Source organism: Melospiza melodia, chromosome 1, assembly GCF_035770615.1.
Source record: "Melospiza melodia melodia isolate bMelMel2 chromosome 1, bMelMel2.pri, whole genome shotgun sequence".
Classification (NCBI taxonomy): Eukaryota; Metazoa; Chordata; class Aves; order Passeriformes; family Passerellidae; genus Melospiza; species Melospiza melodia.
Window position 1 is genome coordinate 124,912,573 of NC_086194.1, and position 19,321 is coordinate 124,931,893.

Sequence of the window (19,321 nt, forward strand, 5' to 3'; positions counted from 1 at the left end):
GCAGAGACAGAGAGATGAGCTGCCAGCCATTACTACCACTAAGGATTGTATTTTTGGAAAACAGCAGTGAAAGATGGGTGTCAGGATCCAGCCCACAGTAAAATTACTGCACCAGAGAAAAGTTACACTATCTGTAGAAAGGCAAATGGGGCAGAATAAAGTCTGCAGTACTTTAGGTTATAAACATACACATATGAGTTAGATTACTCCAAAATAAGTTTACTTTTAAAAGCCTAATGGAGCTAGCTATTGCATGAAAAATGGAATTAAAATGCATGACTAGGGACCATGTTGTTTTTTTTAAAGCAAAATTGTTCAACTTACCTTTTCTAACTCTGGCCAATCCACAAGCTGCAATTTAGCTGGGGATCCTGCTACTAAATTCACTCTGATAAAGTCAGAAAACTCACGCCAAGCAAAGCACAATTCTTTGCTTCCAAGTAAACAGGGTTTGTATTGAATACCTTTTACTTTCATTGTCTGAGTACTTTCCTATTGAGAAACAAAGAAAATTTTATCAAGAACAAATAAAGCAAAGTAAAACTTACTAGTATTTTTTTAATATAGCATTAATGCTATAAATGCTGTTTGGTATTTTTACTGTGAGACAGTGGACTAAAAATTAAACTACAAGTTCTATTCCTTCTCTTAAATTTTAATGAACTTCATGAGTAAGAAGTGACACATTTCAAACTCAAGAATTTCTCAGAAACTTGTTTTTCAGGTTATATCCAGTGAATTTTAAAAGGTATAGATACCAGTTCATTCTACAAGGTTTTTCAAAACATCTTAAAATCAACTGTACCAACATAAAAAAAACACAGAAGACTAAAAGCAAGATAGAAGAAAACAAATAGAACAATGACCTAGAAACAAAGCAACCCTAACTCAAGCACAGAGTGAACTGGCCTCCACATTTTACAGCTGCAGCAGTGATAAGGTTTTTAACAGATGCAGCTGTGCTCCTTAGAACAGGATCATACAATTTTAATGCTTTCAGCAACCAACTAGCATGTAATTTGAATACCTTTCCACATTTTTGGTTTAGTTCTGTGTAACAGAATTAAGACAATTACCACACAAATGCCACAAAGGAGTAAACTATATGACATCTTATAAATACCTGCCACGTTATTTTCAAATTTGACTTATCAAGTCCAGGCCCAGAAACTCCTAGGGAATTTACACATGCAGATGTCATTGTCTGAACCTGATTTCCAAACTGATCTGTAATCATTACATCTGTTAAAAAAGATGATTATGATTAAAATGATTATTAGGATGATCACCTCAGCAGCTGCTTTAACAAAATTTTCATTATACAACATATGGAATATAAACATACACAACACAGACACAATATAGAAAAAAAATCAGTAACTATCACTACATCACAGGCTGAGGTTGGAGAGTATTTCTGGATGTCACCTGGTTCAAAACCCCTGCTCAAGTAGGGCAACCTCGAGCCAGTTGCAGGCAGGCAGCTTCTCAGTATCTCTAAGGAGGGACACCACAAATTCCGGGCAATCTGTGCCAGTGCTCAGTCAGCCTCACATTGAAAAAGTGTTTCCTGATGTTTGGGGGGAACATCCTGTGTTTCACTTGGCGCCCACTGTCTCTCTTTACAGTCTCTGAACACACCTAGGAAAAGCCCCACTCCAAATCTTTTACACTCTCTTCAGGTTTTTATATACATTGATAAGAAGCCCCAGTCTTGTGGGTATAAACCAAATGTATCTATTTAGTTATATCCCATATTTGTGCTTCCCAATTCTTTTTATTCAAAGATAATTTCTTACCAAAAATTAAAAGGAAAAAAAAAATCTCAAAATTGAAAGCATTTTTCAACCTAGGTTTTTTTTCCTATCTCTTTTTGTTCTGTGTGCTTTCTTCATTCACACCCAAGCTTTTAATGTTCCAATACTGAAAGACTTTTTAATTTTTCATTGTCATGTGGCAACTGCATACAGAAACCAAAGAATGAGAAGACTGATCCCTAACATGCCTTCCTCTTAAGTCCATGCCTTAGCAACAGTCTGAATGTTGTTAAGCCTTTGAGATTTCAGAATACATGAACAAAAATTTATGAAGTATTTGAATTAAGCATGATGAATGTCCTGATGTACAAAGTAAGAGGCAAATTTTATCAGGGAGTAACTCCAGAAGTGTAAAATGGCAATTCAGAAGTCTGAACATCTTTCTGTGAATGAGAATGTAAACCTGTTTTTTTATTAAAGTAGTTGAAGGTAATTTACTCTTGATGACATCTGTATATATAACAGTCTTAACAAACTGCCAAGAAAAAGAGATATATCTTAGAAGAAAACAAAGAATATGCAAACAACTTACCGATTTCACTCTGTAGTTCTTCACCCATCTGCAGTGTGTTTGAGCCTTTTAGTTTACATTTAATGTGTTTGGGTTCATCAGGAACTGGTCTGAGTACATGAAAATTGAGTTATCTCTCTCATAATGGTAAATATAACATCATGGAAGGCATGATAAATATATTTAAGAATCTTAATGCTTTGTCATGCAGTGTATTTTATTTTCCTACTGCAGATCTGTGAAATGACTAATTGCTGCAAATCTACCCCTAGCATCAGAGTGCTGTGAATTAATTAATTATAACCTATTAAAATCACATGAAATACACTGAAATAATTTAGAATCAGATTCCTCTTAATAAACTTTTTAAGATACAAGACTTAAACACGCTAAGAGTGATAAACAGGTAATTTTAAGGTTCAATTTACAGCCTGTCAGTTTTGACTGAGAAACCAGATAAGAATTAACTTTATAGGGACATTTCTTTCTCCTCTGTCACCAGTCACCTTATTCTGTGAGCTAATGTTTACTTCAATTTTACAAAAAAAAATCAACAGTCTTCTTCAGTATATGTATATTTACATAAATGATTATAGGGCTGCATGCAAGTCAGTAATCACAATGGAGTCTTTCACATAGATAATGCTCTCACATGTAATAAATTTACATAAACCCTTCCCATTTCCCAAGCTGACATTCTCCTGTTAATTTGCCAACCACTTTCATTATTTCAGCTAAAGACTTTTGTTTTACTCCAAAGTAATGAGATCTACAATGCTATGCCAATAACATGGTTAATAAAGAAATATACCAAATGAACAAACCTGACTGTGAATGCACTTTCCAAAGACACGTGCTCATCAAGGTAAGTAATTAGACAGTAACGTGCATCTTTTACTGAAGTTGGTACTTTTACATCAGGTAATAATCCCTGCATCAACAGCTCTCTGTCAATTTTAGGTGTCCAGTTGACCTAAAATTAAAATTTTATAAATTAATCAAAAGCTAAATTATAAATGACTAGCTACATAATGCATCTTGAAGCCATTCCAAATATGTTGATGTAACATACAGGCAATAGCAGCTTTCAATGGAAAGCCTGGACATTTCTCAGCAGTAACCAATGCTATCTGCTGAAATACAGTCAATTACTTGAAAAAAAACCACAGGCAGATCAAAACATACATTAGGTTTCCCTCACTGAACTTGAGTTAGAAAACATACAAGTGTCATATATTTGGTGAATCTCTATGTTTGTTTTGGACTCCACATAAGCGCACACATAAGACAGGGGGATAAGATAGGCAAGCAAGCCTTCGTGCAGAACATGCCTATTTAAAGTTTCTAAATGTTGGGAAGGTCCTGGATCTGAGGAATTATACCTCTGTGATAATTATTTAATGCATTTAGGAGAAGCACTGGAAATACTAACCTGCTTTTCATAATATTACCCTGAAGCACTACTTGACATTTAATTAATAAAATATAACAAAATAATTAAAAGGAGAGTTAAGTTTCCATGTTTATTAATACAGTTTTGAGGAATATTATGTAGCAATCTGACATTTATGGATTTAATGCTATCAGCTTTGTGTTCCTCCCCCATATTATGCTGCTGTTTACTCAAAGTACTTGCCTTGATTTTTTCTGCAGCAGCTGCAGTTATGGGTATTTCCCTTTCTGCTTCATCATACATTTGAAATATAAGTTTATTCATGACTTGGCCAGCAACACAACTGATTTCATCCTGATGTTTAATCTGAAGAGCTTTTTGTCCATTCATACTTAAGACCTGTAGTCTTGCAACATGACTGCTAGGAAGAAGTTTAATAATCTTTTCCACTGGTGGCACATCTTTGCAATTCTATTCATGGGTAAAAAAAAAAAAAAGACATATAATTAAGATAATTAATTTAGATATGCATACACATAATACCATAATAGCCTATGGCTCTACTCAGAATACCAGGTCAGACCAGGTGTCCAAACATGAAATCAGCTTGACTTGGCAAAAGTAAATCGAAAAGATACGCCAATATACTTACAACTTTTAACAGATACTAGAATTGATGCTAGCTGTTTAGATTTTTTCTATTCCAGAAGCAGTAGGTTATAAAATTTAAAAAATACATTTTAAGCACAATCCTAAGTATCATTTCATATAATTCCTCTTGCCATACAAGTATTTATTTACACATTTTTCCAGAGTAAAACACACACGGGTCTTATTTTCTCCATCAGCATGACTCTCTTGACTGCCAGAGAACTACAATTTTCAATAGCATTTAAAAAATTCATACTTCATGAGCTTTGAAACTGAAATGCTACAAAAAACTATTGATTGTTGTACCTATTCTTACACTAAAATGTTTATGCAATGAGGGCAGTTTGTGAAAACAATCCAGGAATTAAAAAGGGGAAGAAAAATCCCAGAAAACACGCGTATTTCTGAAACACATCAGGGATTTAACAAATAGAATGAGAAGTGAAGAAAAAATGGAAAAAACTCTTTGCCTTTTTATTATTTTCTAGTGATAAAAAAGTGTAGCCACCTAATTATGAAGTTTATGATACCTAAACCACTAACTTCAGTGGAGCTAAGCTTGTTCATAAAAAATACTGGCAAGACAGTAAAATAAACTTTTCAATCTTTTGTTAATCCAAACAGTCCAACCAATACTTACAAGTACTTCAAACCTTGCTTTCAGTATTTGGTCTTTTTTGATATTCTGTACATGTATAACTGGACCAGTTAAAATGTTTGTTCCTCCATTACTGCAGTCCACAGAATACACAGGAAGGTCTGAAGCACCTAAAAACTATTGAAAATGTAAAATTAAACATCAAGTTTCTTTTACAGAACTACCATGATAATTTCAGAAACGACTATTTGCAAAGTCCAAATATATATTTTATTCTTTACAGAAAAAAATAATATATTTCAGTTTTCCAACAACTGTAAGACAATTGGAAACAATTGGAACCTGTATTTTTCTTCAGGTAATAAGTGATGTGTAGGAGAAAGGAGTAAGTTATAGAAATAAGGTATACTATCTATTAATTTGCTTTAATAACACACAATAATTACACTCTTCTGCCATTATGCAATAAATTCAATTAACTTGTGAAGCAATTTACTAAACATCACACATTAAAGGAATTTAAACATCACATTCATCATATCACTGCAGACCCACTCTACAGGAAGAGCATGTACCCATATAAAGTGCAAATGGAATGCAGCCTATTTTGCAGTGGGAAAACACTTCTATATACCCTTGCTGAATTTCACTAGAATTGGGGAAGTCACTTTCTTGAGTGCAAAAAAGATGGCCAAAAGGGGAAGGTTTTTTACCTCCTAAAGTCAGAGCAAGATACGCATTCCCTTCTGAGCTTATATTGGTGCTTATGATAATTTCTAATATTATTATTAGGCACTAGACTTGAATTTTCAACTTATAAATACCAGAAGTAAGCTTTCTGAAGTTATTTTTCTGAATAAATTTTAACATTGTATATGATAAATATGGTCTAAAATGCCTTAAAATTGAACCTATACATCCTCACATAATTTTCTCTTCCTTTTCTAAGGTCATGTTCCACAGATTCTACAACTTACTGAATGGCTCATAATACATAAGAGGTAAGAGAGTCACAGTTATGGCTAGCAAGCTGTAGAAACTTGGAAAGCGTTGCTAAAGATATTAAATTCTACGTAGACTCCAACACAGATTCTTCTTCCAACCCTTTAAAAAGCAAGAATAAAAATCCTTATGGCTATGAAATTAACTTTACCTTACAATGAACAATCAACTCTGGCTGTGCTGTTATATTTCCTGATTCATCCAGTACTTCAACCTGAAAGGGAAAAGCTGTACCATTTTCAATCTTTAGAATTTCTGAATCTGGTTTTACTTTCAATTGACGAGGAGGGCCTGTAAAAAATGCACAATTGCAGAACAATAGTTACATTCTGGATAACTTGTGAGACACTAAATTCAAGTTTTTGCTAACTCAGAGATTTTAAAGCCAAGCTACCAAGATATTTGTGGGAACAAACCATTTCAAACAATTCAGGTATATATATATATATGTTGGTTTGTACTGGAAAGTTCTACACTTTCTGTCCTTCAACACATACCATCTGCCAACTTTTTGAACTTAGTAGAGAACTCTTAAAAAAAAAACGATGAAATTCAGAATATACAAGGTGTAAACACATTATATAATTTTGTTTACATGTTTACATGTATATGGATCCACATTCATAAAAAAACCAACTTTGAGCTTTCTTGTGACATGATAAACGCAAAAACATTAATGCTGAGATATCCAATTAATTGCCAAAGCTATCACAGCTACAATCTGCATGTAAAAAAATGCAAAAGAAAATTTTGTTGTCATTACTTAGATAATAAAGTGAAGCTATTCAGATAAGTCTATCTCCTGGAATACATAATTATTTTATAAGTTTTTCAAAAGAGAAGGAAGTAACAGATTACTATTAAAAGATAGGTTTTGAAAGAACAAAGATGGTAATTTTTCAGAAGCATCCTTTATGCATGACTTATTAAATCTTCTATTACAAACTCACTAGTTGAAGAATGAGACTGAAATTGCTTTCACTATTCCTTCCTCAAAACCAGCTTACAAAGCCAAGGATTTAACTCAAGTGAGAAGAAAGAGGCAGTGAAGCATCTCTATATTGTCAAAGCAAAATGAAGGATGAAGGTAAATAACAGTCCAAGGTAAATAACAGCAACACACAACACAGTCTGTCAAGTCCAATCATTTCACTGTTTTCTACATTAATCTTTATCCTTTGAGGAGTTAAGGGTTTATGGACTAAACTGTGCATTGTTGGTCTTACAAAGTAGAAGACAGTATCTATGCAAAATGAGATGGTCAAGCCTGAAGTCTGGTAATCTGGGAGGCCAAAACTTAGCTTTCACACTATACTTTATATCCCAAATCCAGAAAAAAAGGTAACAAGGGATAACAAGATCTCATGTAAGGGACTCCTCTGAATCAAGACATCCAGAAAACAAAATTCTGATTAGGGCAGTGTCCTTACAGACCTCTATGTTCCTGTCTTGCATTATGATAAATTCATGTAACATAAAAATTTCAGACAAAATTCAATTGCCAAAGCATCCCCCTTTGCTCAGTTAAGAAACTGAATGACCACTTATTCATTCATAAAAGGTTTTCTGCAGGGAGAACAGGTCAATACTGATTAGTACAGGTTAAAAGTCTTAATGCGAAAGAAAAACAAGAAGATAAGAAATTCATTCGCTCAGTGGTGCTAGATTAGAAAAAGATTTAAAGTAATTAAAAGACAAAAATGTATCTCAAATAAGCAGACCAATATTCCAGCCCCTTGAATAGTAGGTAAGATTGTACTGTGAGTACAATGATACTCCTGCCAAGAATGAGATGCTCTTGGTGTTATTTCCTTTCTAGTCATCACCTTTTTTATGCCTCACTAAATATTTTACTTTCTTGGGAGAAGCTTTCGTTAATAGTGTCAGAATAAAATTTAACAGAATTTCACTAAATATTTTAAGGATACTTACCAGGCTGCAATCTTATTTTAATGACTTGTGTATCTTCTTTCAAACCAGGAAGAGTAATCTTCAGATTAAAGTTCTAATGAAAAGAATATTTTAATTATTAACCTTAAATAAAAAATAAAGGTTAATTATTAACCTTAAATAACCTTAAATGTATTAGTTTCACATAATCATGTCAATTTGTATATATGTTAATTTCAGAAGTCCCTAGAAATTGTCTTAAAGTGCTACAAAAAATAAAGATTTTTTTTTCTCCTGTACTGACACCTCTTTTCCATGTTATTATAATCAGAGATGTTCAATTCAGGATTTATATGTTAAACTACATGATTCTGAAACTACAAAAAGCAGTGGTCATAACTTTTCATTTCCTGCTTAGAGGCTGTTTAAATGGGGAAAAATATAGCAGTTAAAAAAAAAAGTCTTAAAATAAGGGTCGGCAAGTTCTGTGTTTGTTATTCCTTAGCAAGGCATTGCTATCACTGTCCATCTATCTTTGATTAAGGATGTAAGAAAAATAACTGCTGTAAATTGCATCACTAAAACAAATTTTCACATTAAAATCAGATAATGAAAAATAGTAATAATTTTTAAAATTATTATTGTACAGTATTATTTCTATACTGCAAATTCCCTAAATGATTCTTGGTCTTGCCCCTCACCAAATTTATCTCTTGCTAAAGTCTGGCACATTTGCTCCTATACACTTTATTTCTCATAATCCACTCCATTTTATGCCATTGTTCTTGCCCTTCACCTTAGATTATGAACTCTGCCTACAAAATTTACTACACTGAACACCCTTTAACTTTCAATAAGCAGGTATATATGCTCTTTCTCCTGTTCATACATCTTTCCACCAGCAACATTATTTGCTATTTTCTAAGCAACAATATCAACAGTAAAATGGGATATCTCATCTCCTAGCTTTGTTATTAATACACTAACATTATTATATTATCAGACTAAATGAAAGGATAGGCACCTGGCTAAAATACTGTCTAAATATGCCTTATAAATAATTTTTAAAATATTTTAAAAATATTTAAATCTATATTCATCAAAAGCATTAAGATCTGTTTTATGAAAAAAATCTTATTTAACATGGAATGTACATTTTGGGTTTTACAGTAAAGTAGAAGCTTGACAAGGTGCTGAGAATCCATCAGTAACAGGTTGGCTTTAGATAACATAAGTGTGTAAGTGGATAAGCGTAACTGTGTAAGTGCAACAAGAATAGTGGAAACAATTAAAGGAGCTTGAGCAGACACCCTGCATATTAGCTGCTATTACTCATCATCTGAACTAAGAATGCAAGATTTCATTTTCTTTAGCTCCCTATCATCTTTCAGTGCAAAAGTCACCAGAATGATTTGGTTTAAACCAATCTCAGTACTAGTTCAAACTAAGACAGCTGATTTGGTGTGCTGGGTACACTCTACCACACATCCATGCATTGCTCAGCCCTTCTAGCTCCAGGTCCCATCAGCTGTGAAAAGAGTGCAGGTATGGGAAATACAAATTGCTCCAAGTAGAGCTCTAAGAAATAATTTAAAAATATCCCAAGAAATATCTGTAGTCATTAGTGCAGAGCAAACTTAAAAATTTATTTCACATAAAAATTATTTTCTCCGTCTCTTAGTAGACAGAGAAAGTTTACTTAAAGTTTAAATTTATTAGCCTACCTTGCCCTGGCAATTATTTACACAGCCTTTAGCAGTAACACCCTTAATGACACACTTTGTTGCCACAGGTATGTCTTCATGCTTCAGTGTTAATCCACTAGAAAAATATATAGAAAACACAAGAGAACCAGTTTAAAAACAAACACAGTGTTTTAATATACAAGATACTTTCAGACATTCTTATGAACATAAAAGGAAAAATATTTATTTTATAAGTTAATTTATGTGAGAAATTCCCAGAATGTCATTCAGATAAACCCTAAAGTATTATTATATTATTGTCATATAAAGAAAGGGCAAATAAAAAAAGATGGCTGAATTACCTAGCTTCCAGAATTGGTCTAATGCGATTTGTCAAGTGTGTTGCATGACCAAATTCATCCTGCAATTCCAAAGGAATACTAAAAGGTACTCCAATTCGAAAAGGAAGCTCCAAGAGACCCACCAAAAATTTCTCTGGTTTGCCTTCTAAGAGAAAAGAATAATACATTTTTAGAAAGAATTATGTGTGCTCCTTGGCTTTTTCTTGATTAAGGCTGCAATTAAGTCAAGAGGTTTTCAGACACAAAGTAAACAGGCTGTTCAGAATACTGTTATAACCAAAGTTATGCTTATGTTCTTTTTTTAATTTACACTGAAATAAAAACAGTGGTTAAAATATAACAGTGGGAGACTACAGTATAAGAAACATAACAAGCCAGTCAAAATTCCCAAAGTATTCAAAACACCAATACAGCACCTGAAAGTGAAAAAGTTCTGCGTGGACAGCTTTTCCTAAATATTCAATTGCTTTAATTCTGGTAAAATAAATCATTCATGCAACAGAACATTTTTGTTCTACAATTGCCTCAAATTTGAGAAATAAAGGTATATAATGATGAGTATTAGAAAAAAAAACATGAGTGTATCTTTCCTGTGAAACCTGGCCCCACTACACTTCCTCCACTAGTTTCCTGTGAAACCTGGCTCCTCCACACTTCCTTTGCTAGTTTTAGGCACTAGCAAACAAGACCAGTGGTAACAAGTGGAGTGTCTATCAACTGGAGCGTGTAAATCAATAATCATATTTTGTGGAAACCAAATGTCTTGACCAAGTGACCTTTGAAAAAAGAAGCAATGCATGCTGACCTACATGGTAAATTAATGTCCTACCAAAAAATTTCAAACTCAAATTAACAACTATCTATACAACCTAGGGGTGTCCATTATCAGGGAGCTTCCTTTGCACAGGAGATGACAGATACCTTGCATTGGCCAAAATTAGTTACTGGTTATAACAAGAGAAAGACCTCAACCTTACAGTGTCTACAACTTTATTTGTCATTGTAAGCAAATGATAAAACTATAAAATTATTTGAGAAAGTAACAGTAGAATAACTTCTGCAATATTTAAGTGAGTAACTGCCAAAAGAACATGTCTGAACTAAAACCACAAACCTTGTAGATTGACTTCGGAAGCTCAGTTTTAACCAGCATTTATGGTGATTTTTTAGCTTATCAAGAACAACTATAAACACTCTGTGACAACCTTCTGTTAGAAAAATAGAATAATTTGCTTCTCAGTCCAGTGCTGTAATAAATATACCAGATTTACAACTTTCACAAAAGTTGTAGAGTTTTGTTTATCTCTGCAAAACACTATCAGCTAGACCAGTTTTTCAAAGTTTTATTCCTTTCCATTGAGATTTGTTCATTTTAGTTGTTATAGCTGAAGGAATCTTTAACTGAATAGTTAACTGCCATACTGGGGGAAGCCACACTACTATTGGAAAATAATAAGATTCTCTTTTCACTTTGATAAAGAGATAAAGGAAGAGGAAAGATTCATTTTTGTTCAGAGAACAAGTTTTTTGTTTTTCCTCTTCTTTACTTGCAAGTTCACAGAAATATCTTGAGCCTTCCATGGCATGTTTTTAGACATATGTTTAGATAACTACTCTTTTCAAGTAATGCCAAACATTTTTTTTCCTTTACTGTCATACAAGAACACCTCTTTATACTCTGCCAATATGCAGAAACTTTTAGAAAAATATGCTATACAAAGAACTATTTTCTGCCTCAAGAATTTGCATTCAAAGCCTCTCTTTTGTGGAAGAAATAGAAAACATTGATTTTTTCCCTCCCCTTTGATCTTCTGAAAACAGATGTTAGCTGTACCTCCCAAAATTGTGACAAAAAAATCATTTTGATTTTAAATGCAAAGAAATTAGCTTTTTTTTCTTTCCCTCTTCCTGTCCCTCTTGTAGATAAAGTTCACAGAATGGTTGAGGTCAGAAGGGTTTTCTGGAGGTCATCTTATCCAATGCCCCTGGCTCAAATGGGACCACCTAGAGTCAGCTGCCCTGGAACATCTTTAGACAACTTTTGATATCACCAAGAAAGGAAACTCCACAACTTCTTGGGCAACTTGTTGCCACCATTGCGTCACATTTATAGTGAAAAACCCCTGTTTCCTGATGTTTGGAGAGAACCTCCTGTGTTTCAGTGTGTGCCCATTGGCTCTGGTCCTGTCACTGAGCACCACTGGAAAAAGCCCAGCTCCATGTTCTTTACACTCCCCCTTCAGTTATTTATAGACATTGGTAAGACCCCCACAAATCATCTTCAGGCAAAGCAGTCACTGCTCCCCCAGACTTTTTTCAGGTAAGAGATCACAGAATCATAGACTGCTTTGAGTTGGAAAGGACCTTAAACATCACCCAGTATCAACCTGCCCTGCTGTGGACAGGAACACCTTCCACTAGACAAGGTTGCTCAGAGTCCCATACTACCTGGTCTTGAACACTTCCAGGGGTGGAGCTAGCACAACTTCTCTGGGAAAATTGTTTCACTGCCTCAGCACACTCCAGTCCCTTCCTCATCTTCAGGGGCCTGTGCTAGACTCTCTCCAGAACACCCATGTCTGTGTGTTGTGATGTAATGTGTCCAGCTCTGGGCACAGTACCCCAGCTAGCCTCAGCAATCCTGAGAGGAGAGAAAGGATCACCTCCCTTGACCGGCTTCTAATGCAGCCCAAGAGGTTGTTGCTGCTTGTTGCTGTGAGGGCACATTGCTGGTTTGTGTCCACCTGCTGCCCACCAGGACTTCCAGGTCCTTTCCTGCTGCTTTTCAGATACCTGGGTTGCAGGCTGCCCTTCTGCAGGTGCAAGACTTCATCCTTCATGCTGAATTTCCTAAGGTTCCAGACAGCCAATTTCTGCAGGCTGTTGAGGTCATTCTGGATGGTGGCAAATTCTCAGATGTATCAGCCACTCTTCCCAGTTTTGTGCTATCAGGAGAACTTGCTAAAGGTACATTCTGTCTTGTTATCCAGATCCTTCATAAGACATTGAGCAGGATCAAACCCTGTATTGACCCCCTAGGGTAACCCCTACTTGCTGCCCTCCAACTAGACAGATCACCATTCTCTGGGCTCACTGTTCATTAATTCACCTCACTCTGTTCATCCAGTCCAAACTTCATGAGCTTCTCTGTAAGGATCTTATGGGATCTTACTGATGAGAACCCTGCTGTAGTCCAGGTAGACAACATCTACTAAGGTAGTCCTTTCATCATAGAAGGTGAATCCATGCTAACTACTCCTGAGGATCTTCTAGTCCTTCACATACCTGGAAATGGTTTTCAGGATTAGTTGCCCCATCACCTTTCCACAAACTGAAATTAAGTTGACTGGCCTGTAGCTCTGTGTGTCCTCTTTCTGATTTCTGTAGATGGGAGTGATGCTTTCCTCAAAACATCAGGCAGTTCTCTCAATTGTCACGATTATTCAATTGGTGTGAGTGGCCTCATAAGGATATCAGTCAGCTGTCTCTGGTTCATGAGTGCATCCCATCATGGCCCATGAACATAGGTATCACCAGTTTGCTTACGTGTTCCCTGGCCTGATCATCCTCCACCAAGGGTGTATCCTCCTTGTCCCAGACCTTTCACCAGAGGAAAGTCTTTGGGGTCTGGGATTCCTGAGGTCTGTCTTACTAGTAAATACTAAGGCAGACGATTTCAGTATCTCAGCCTTTTCCACATCCTGTGTTCCCTGCCTCATTCAACAGTGGGCTCATGTTTATTTCAGCCATCCTTTTGTCACCTATGTATTTAAAGAAGTCTATCTTCTTGACTTTGATATCACTTGCTAGTGATTCCATTTTCAATTCCAATTGGACTTTGGCTTTCCTAACCCCATCCCTGCATGCTTGGATGGTGTCTGTATTCCTCCCCAGTTACTTGGTTCCATTTCCATCTTCTGTATACTTCTTTGTGTTGAGTTTTGCCAGTAGCTCCTTGTTCATCCATGCAAGCCTCCATTTTTGTCTGACTTTCTATTCATTGTGATGAACCAGACTTGAGCTAGGAAGTGACTGTGAATACTAACAAACTTGTTTGGGCCTCCAGTCTGTCCAGGGCCTCTTTCCATAGAGCTCTAACAGGCAGATCTTTGAAGAGGCCAGAGTCTTCTCCTGAAGTTCAGATTGTGAGCTTCCTTTTTGCTCTTCTTCTTCCAGCCTTTCGGGATTCCTCTGCCCTTCAGAACTACCTCCCAAGGGACTCTGTCAACCACTCACCTAACAGGCCAAATCCTGCTCTCTGGAAGTCCAAGATGACAGTTCTCTCCTTACTTCAAGAACAGTGAACACTGTAAACATCCATTTTATGATTTATATGCTCAAGACAGCCTCTAACCACCCACCAGTCCTTCTCTATTCTCAAAGAGAAAATCACAAAGGAGACGGGGCTCCCTGCCCAGCTGGCTCCCTCACCAGTTGTGTCAGCTCAGCAAGTTCTCTTCAAAAGTCTCCAGGAACCTCCTAGACCATTTCCTCTCTGCTGTGTTACATTTCCAGCACACATCTGGTAAAGGGGAAGTCCCCCATAAGAACAAGGACTAGTGACTGTGACACTTCTCCCAGCTGTTTATGTATTCAGTCTGCTTCTGCATCCTGGCTGGGTGGTCTGTAACAGACTCCCAGCACAATATCTGCCTTGCTGGCCTTCCCCGTTCTCTCAGCCACAAACACTCAACAATAACTGGCACCATCATCAGCTCCAGGCTACCTGACCACCTCTCCTTTCACTCCGACCCTTTCTGAAATGAGTATTCTAGTAAGCATTGCAGTAAAGAGACACATCCATTACAACCAAATGAGAATTTAGTTTTGCATAGGATTCTTCCTTAATTAATTAATTTAAAAAAAGACTTCAAGCTCAGCATGCTTATTTTAAACGTATAACCGTTTTTTAATGCATTTCTGTGGTTTATGTATGACAGTTGGCCTAATGAATATTAGTTTTATGAAAGAATATTTATGTCAATGGCATGAGGAAAAAGGGGGATTCTAATGAAGTTTAAGTTTGTTTTTTATACGTACATTTAGGAAAGGTCACATCAAGGGTTTTATTTTTTTATGTAAAACTGCCTGCCACAGAGCCAACACATTACACATGAGATCAAAACCTACTACAAAACCCCATTGTTTCCTGGAAATTTGTCAAATTTGACATGCAAATGCTACTTTTCAGTGCTGAAAACCACGTCTCAACTAGGACATCACAAATTTTGATATAATATTAATAAAAGAGAAACACTAAAAGTAGAAAAAAGATGGGAATTCTTACCTACAATAGTAAATTTAAATACTTTAGATGGCAGAGGCCTTCCTGCATAAGTGTCTGCATTACTTTCATTCAACACTACTTGCAGTTTCAAGGAGTAGTTACCAAGTTTCTGAAGATTTTCTAAACAGATATAAAAGTACAATTAGAAAAAAAACCCAAAAAACCAAATAAACTGAAGATATTGAATATGCAACTTACCCATTTTTTTAAACCAGTATGGCCACTTGCCTCCATGCTGACTGATATGGGAAATTATTTCTTTATTCTCAGTAGGTGCTGCAAAACAAACACTTAGCTCATGTATTTAAATTTTACACCATAATTCTTAACTTTTTCAAGCATTAGTATCACTTATTATTTAGTATTATTATCACTTCAGGATCTCTAACTAACATCAATTCAGCTTTACAACTAAACACAATGATCACAGCTAAACAAATGAGTTCCCTGTCTAATCCCACTTTAATTAAAACTTGCTAGCCTCAGGCACATTGCACTGAAAGAAGCAGGTTTTTAAAGCTGAATTTTGTTAGCTCTTTGGTTGTACATTTCCTGTAACTATGAGCACTCTGCACTCCATGCTGGCAATGGATCAAACTGACAAATTACTGTAGCAAAATTGCTTAAATGGGAGCAATGATAAAAATGTGCAGTTGACAGAAAATATTACTGTGAAAAAACCCTCCTTTTTTGCTCCAAATTGTTTTATCTTTATAAACCTCTGCAGAATTAAGACATATACAAAAATATAACACACTGAAACTCTGAGGCAGTTCTAGTGACTGGTTCTATAACCTAAGATAAATACAGAAGTAAGATTTATTGTTGGAAGTGTCAAGAGGTAGTAATACTTTTTATTTTCCACCAAAACACACTTCCGAATATAGAACGTGACTGCAATAAGACTACACTGAACAAAAAAAATGCAGTAGAAATACAAATTGTTTTATAGCTAAGCAAAACTGTTTCATTACCCTGTCTTTGCACCAAATGGCATACATAAGATAAAGTAAGAGCTGTCAATGAGATTTTATCATTCTCTTACCCTAATTCAAACCCTAATTTTGAATTGAAGCTTGTATAATAAGACTGCCCAGTAAGAGATCAGGTTTCTCATAGCTCAGGTCTCTTGGTAGCCCGTACTACAGTTCAGCAAGTATTCCACTCCTCAAAAGAGAAGAGAAACTTTTTGTACATTATATTTGCTCTTGGCCTTTGTATGGGTGTAACCACATTTCTCTCATTTATACAAATAAGGGTTTGAGTTTTGCTCGGTGTGCTATGCCCAAATCATCACTTATAGGACTTATTCATTGTTCTGGTGAAGAAGATGAGGATTACACTACTGATTCTTCAACTGAGTAGAGAAAAAAAGCTAACACAGGAAGCAGTAGAAACAGTTAAAAGTACAAATTTCCATCATGAATGGGTCAGGAGACATGAAAGGTCTGAAGGCAGACTTTTCAGTGATCCTAGGAATGACCCTGACAAAACAGAACAACAGAAACACCAGGTCTCTCTCAAGTCCATACTTCCTGACATCAGGATGCCCTATCTTAAGTTTGCAAAACACTGGTGTGTCACACATGCTGATAGGAGACAATTTGATAATCTAGATTAAATGAACAGCTTTTGTTCAATTCCAACCTCTTTATGCCCCAGCACACTATGCTGGACAATGGTCATGCACAGCAGCCAGCTCCCATGAACAAGTGCCATTAAAATACCACATGTAGACTCATGACATATACACTAAACTGAGCTAAGATACCTCATTTGGTTTCCTTGACATGTACCACTACAATAACCTCAGCACTCATAAAGCTATTTTTACAATTCCTAACAGATAAAGGATTTGGATTTTCTTATGGTGTATGGAAAGAAATAAGATTTTAGGTTTCTACAAGTTTCAAATACATTTGACATGTGCAGAATTGGAGTTTTCAGAGAATTTAGTGTTCTAAACAAAACAAAACTTGAGTGATTTCATCTGCGTTGGACAGAACACAATTCTTAATAATGCAATGTGAGAACATCAAGTGAAGTACCCACAAAATGGAAACCACAAATGAGTAACTAAAAAAAACCCTTGATTTTTTAAAAATGCTGAAGCGAATTTATGTTAGATACTTAACAAGTCTGATCCCCACTTTTATGCATCTCATGTAAATTGCTACATTAACTGCAGAAACATTATCCATTTTACCCATGTTCTTATGCAGGTTAAGTAGAACAGGCTGGAATTGTTAGGCTCTCCTTACTTGTGACAGAAGATGTAATCAAAATACAGCATTTAAGATGATACATGGTATTGAGGCAGTTGTCATTTCATGAAAAGTGGCTTTGAAATGCAACACGAACAGATGGAATATTGTCTAACTACGACATCCACTTATCAAATTCAAATATGTATTTTAAATATATACATATATTATACAATTGAATACCTTATTATCCATTATGCACTTTAAAAATAATAAAGATACAATTAAATATAATGAAATACTCACAATGCAAAATAACTTTGAGTTCAACAAGAAGTTTCTTTGAACCTCCATGGCTTGTACCTGGAAGTTTTTGCATTGCTTCTCCTTTTTTATTTAAAATTTCTATTCTTAATGCTCCTAAATATAAAATGAAAGATGACAGACTTTTAAAATATGTTGTGGATTAAAAGTGATCAGAGATTTCTGTATGCTTGTCTTTTTAATAAGAGTGCACAATATATTTTTTAACTGGCATTTAATGCTTTAGTATTTGGAAGAAAAAAATATACCTATTGGTGTACCAGCAAATCTTGTTTCATTTGGTAACAACTCATCTCCTTCAGGCCATGTTACTGATAATTTATCAGGAAGTCTAATAAAAAAAAAAGGATGAACATTTTTGCAGTAAGTTAAAATAAAGAGCAATTTACCTTTAGTTAAATACACATGAAACTATTTTTCTGGTAGGGAAAGAAAAACCAAATCCCAACCTATTTCTTCTTGGTTTTTGGGGGGGGCTTTTTGGTTTCTACTGAAACAGCTGACTGCTTTCCCATTTGGGAATAAAACTGATCTTTGTTTGATTCCTGATTAAATACAAAAACTATAATTAGGAACTCCACAATTATGTAATTGTTACTTAGTGCTTACCTTGCCATTTCATCCTCTATGTACTTTTTCACAACTTTGTCAGACACTGTTCTGTCAAGTTTTGAGATTGGAATAATTTTCGTTTCAGCATACAATGCCTGTGGTTCCTGAAATAAAAATTCAGTGCAGTTATAAGTGGCCAGACTTTATAATATGTCAGATGAGAAAGACCTCCCAATCAAGAGACTAAACAAGTCAACAAAGACATAATGCAATATGCTAACAAATACTGCCTAGTGAAGCTAAAAGACACTTTTTAAAATTTGCTGAAACCACAAGGGTTACAGATGGATGCACAATATAATATTGATGTTAAATGTGGTATGGTACTTTATTCCATACACAAATCTTTATAAATCAGACTGTTCATAATAAATAACAATTTTAATATATTCACATTAAAGCTCAAGTTGAGTATTTCTAGACTGCTGATTGTAAAAAATTACATTAAAAGTATTTACTGTTATTTAAAGTAATTTAATCAGGTCAGACTAAAGATTTAATATCTTTATGTTTAAACATATCTTTATGCTTAAATATTTAATATCCACACTAGCTGTGTGAATCCTTTCTGTATTTCTTCTTACCAAAGCAATTTGAACCTCTCCCCCAGTGGCAAATATATCCCCATCATGGTCCCCATACAAGTAAAATTTCTCAATGCTTCCATAGAATATTGGATGAGTCTTAGTAGTTTTCACCTATAAGCAGAAGACACCAATTAATTCATTAATCCTGCATCAAATGCACATAAACCCTTTCACAGGGTTTAACTAACTTACCAGCTGTCCAGTTTTGTATGTTTTTCCATCCCACTCTATTGCAGCATACATTGTCCAAGGGCTCTGCATTCTTTTGGATAATACATCAGTACGTACAGTTATTCCTTTAAAGACTGTGAATTTTATCTGTTTGTCATATTTTTCATGACAGTCTTTGAGCCACAGAGCAAATTCTCTGTCAATTTTCATTCTCTGCTCCTGTAAAG

At 35.2% G+C, this 19,321-nt stretch overlaps 1 protein-coding gene across 2 annotated transcripts in view; it reads right to left on the reverse strand.

Moving 5' to 3' along the window:
• The window catches only part of SMCHD1 (structural maintenance of chromosomes flexible hinge domain containing 1), a 68,997-nt gene that overhangs the window by 24,780 nt on the left and 24,896 nt on the right, over positions 1–19,321 (reverse strand). For both annotated transcript variants that reach the window (XM_063167052.1, XM_063167062.1), the window contains 17 exons: positions 19,116–19,313; positions 18,921–19,034; positions 18,334–18,440; positions 17,973–18,055; positions 17,707–17,820; positions 15,395–15,472; positions 15,197–15,316; positions 9,910–10,054; positions 9,587–9,683; positions 7,905–7,977; positions 6,124–6,263; positions 5,013–5,147; positions 3,965–4,192; positions 3,153–3,301; positions 2,350–2,438; positions 1,124–1,242; positions 325–492 (listed from right to left, as the gene is read on the reverse strand). In XM_063167052.1, the coding sequence (XP_063023122.1) occupies positions 325–492; positions 1,124–1,242; positions 2,350–2,438; positions 3,153–3,301; positions 3,965–4,192; positions 5,013–5,147; positions 6,124–6,263; positions 7,905–7,977; positions 9,587–9,683; positions 9,910–10,054; positions 15,197–15,316; positions 15,395–15,472; positions 17,707–17,820; positions 17,973–18,055; positions 18,334–18,440; positions 18,921–19,034; positions 19,116–19,313 (2,157 nt within the window). The remainder of the gene's footprint in view (positions 1–324; positions 493–1,123; positions 1,243–2,349; positions 2,439–3,152; positions 3,302–3,964; positions 4,193–5,012; positions 5,148–6,123; positions 6,264–7,904; positions 7,978–9,586; positions 9,684–9,909; positions 10,055–15,196; positions 15,317–15,394; positions 15,473–17,706; positions 17,821–17,972; positions 18,056–18,333; positions 18,441–18,920; positions 19,035–19,115; positions 19,314–19,321) is intronic.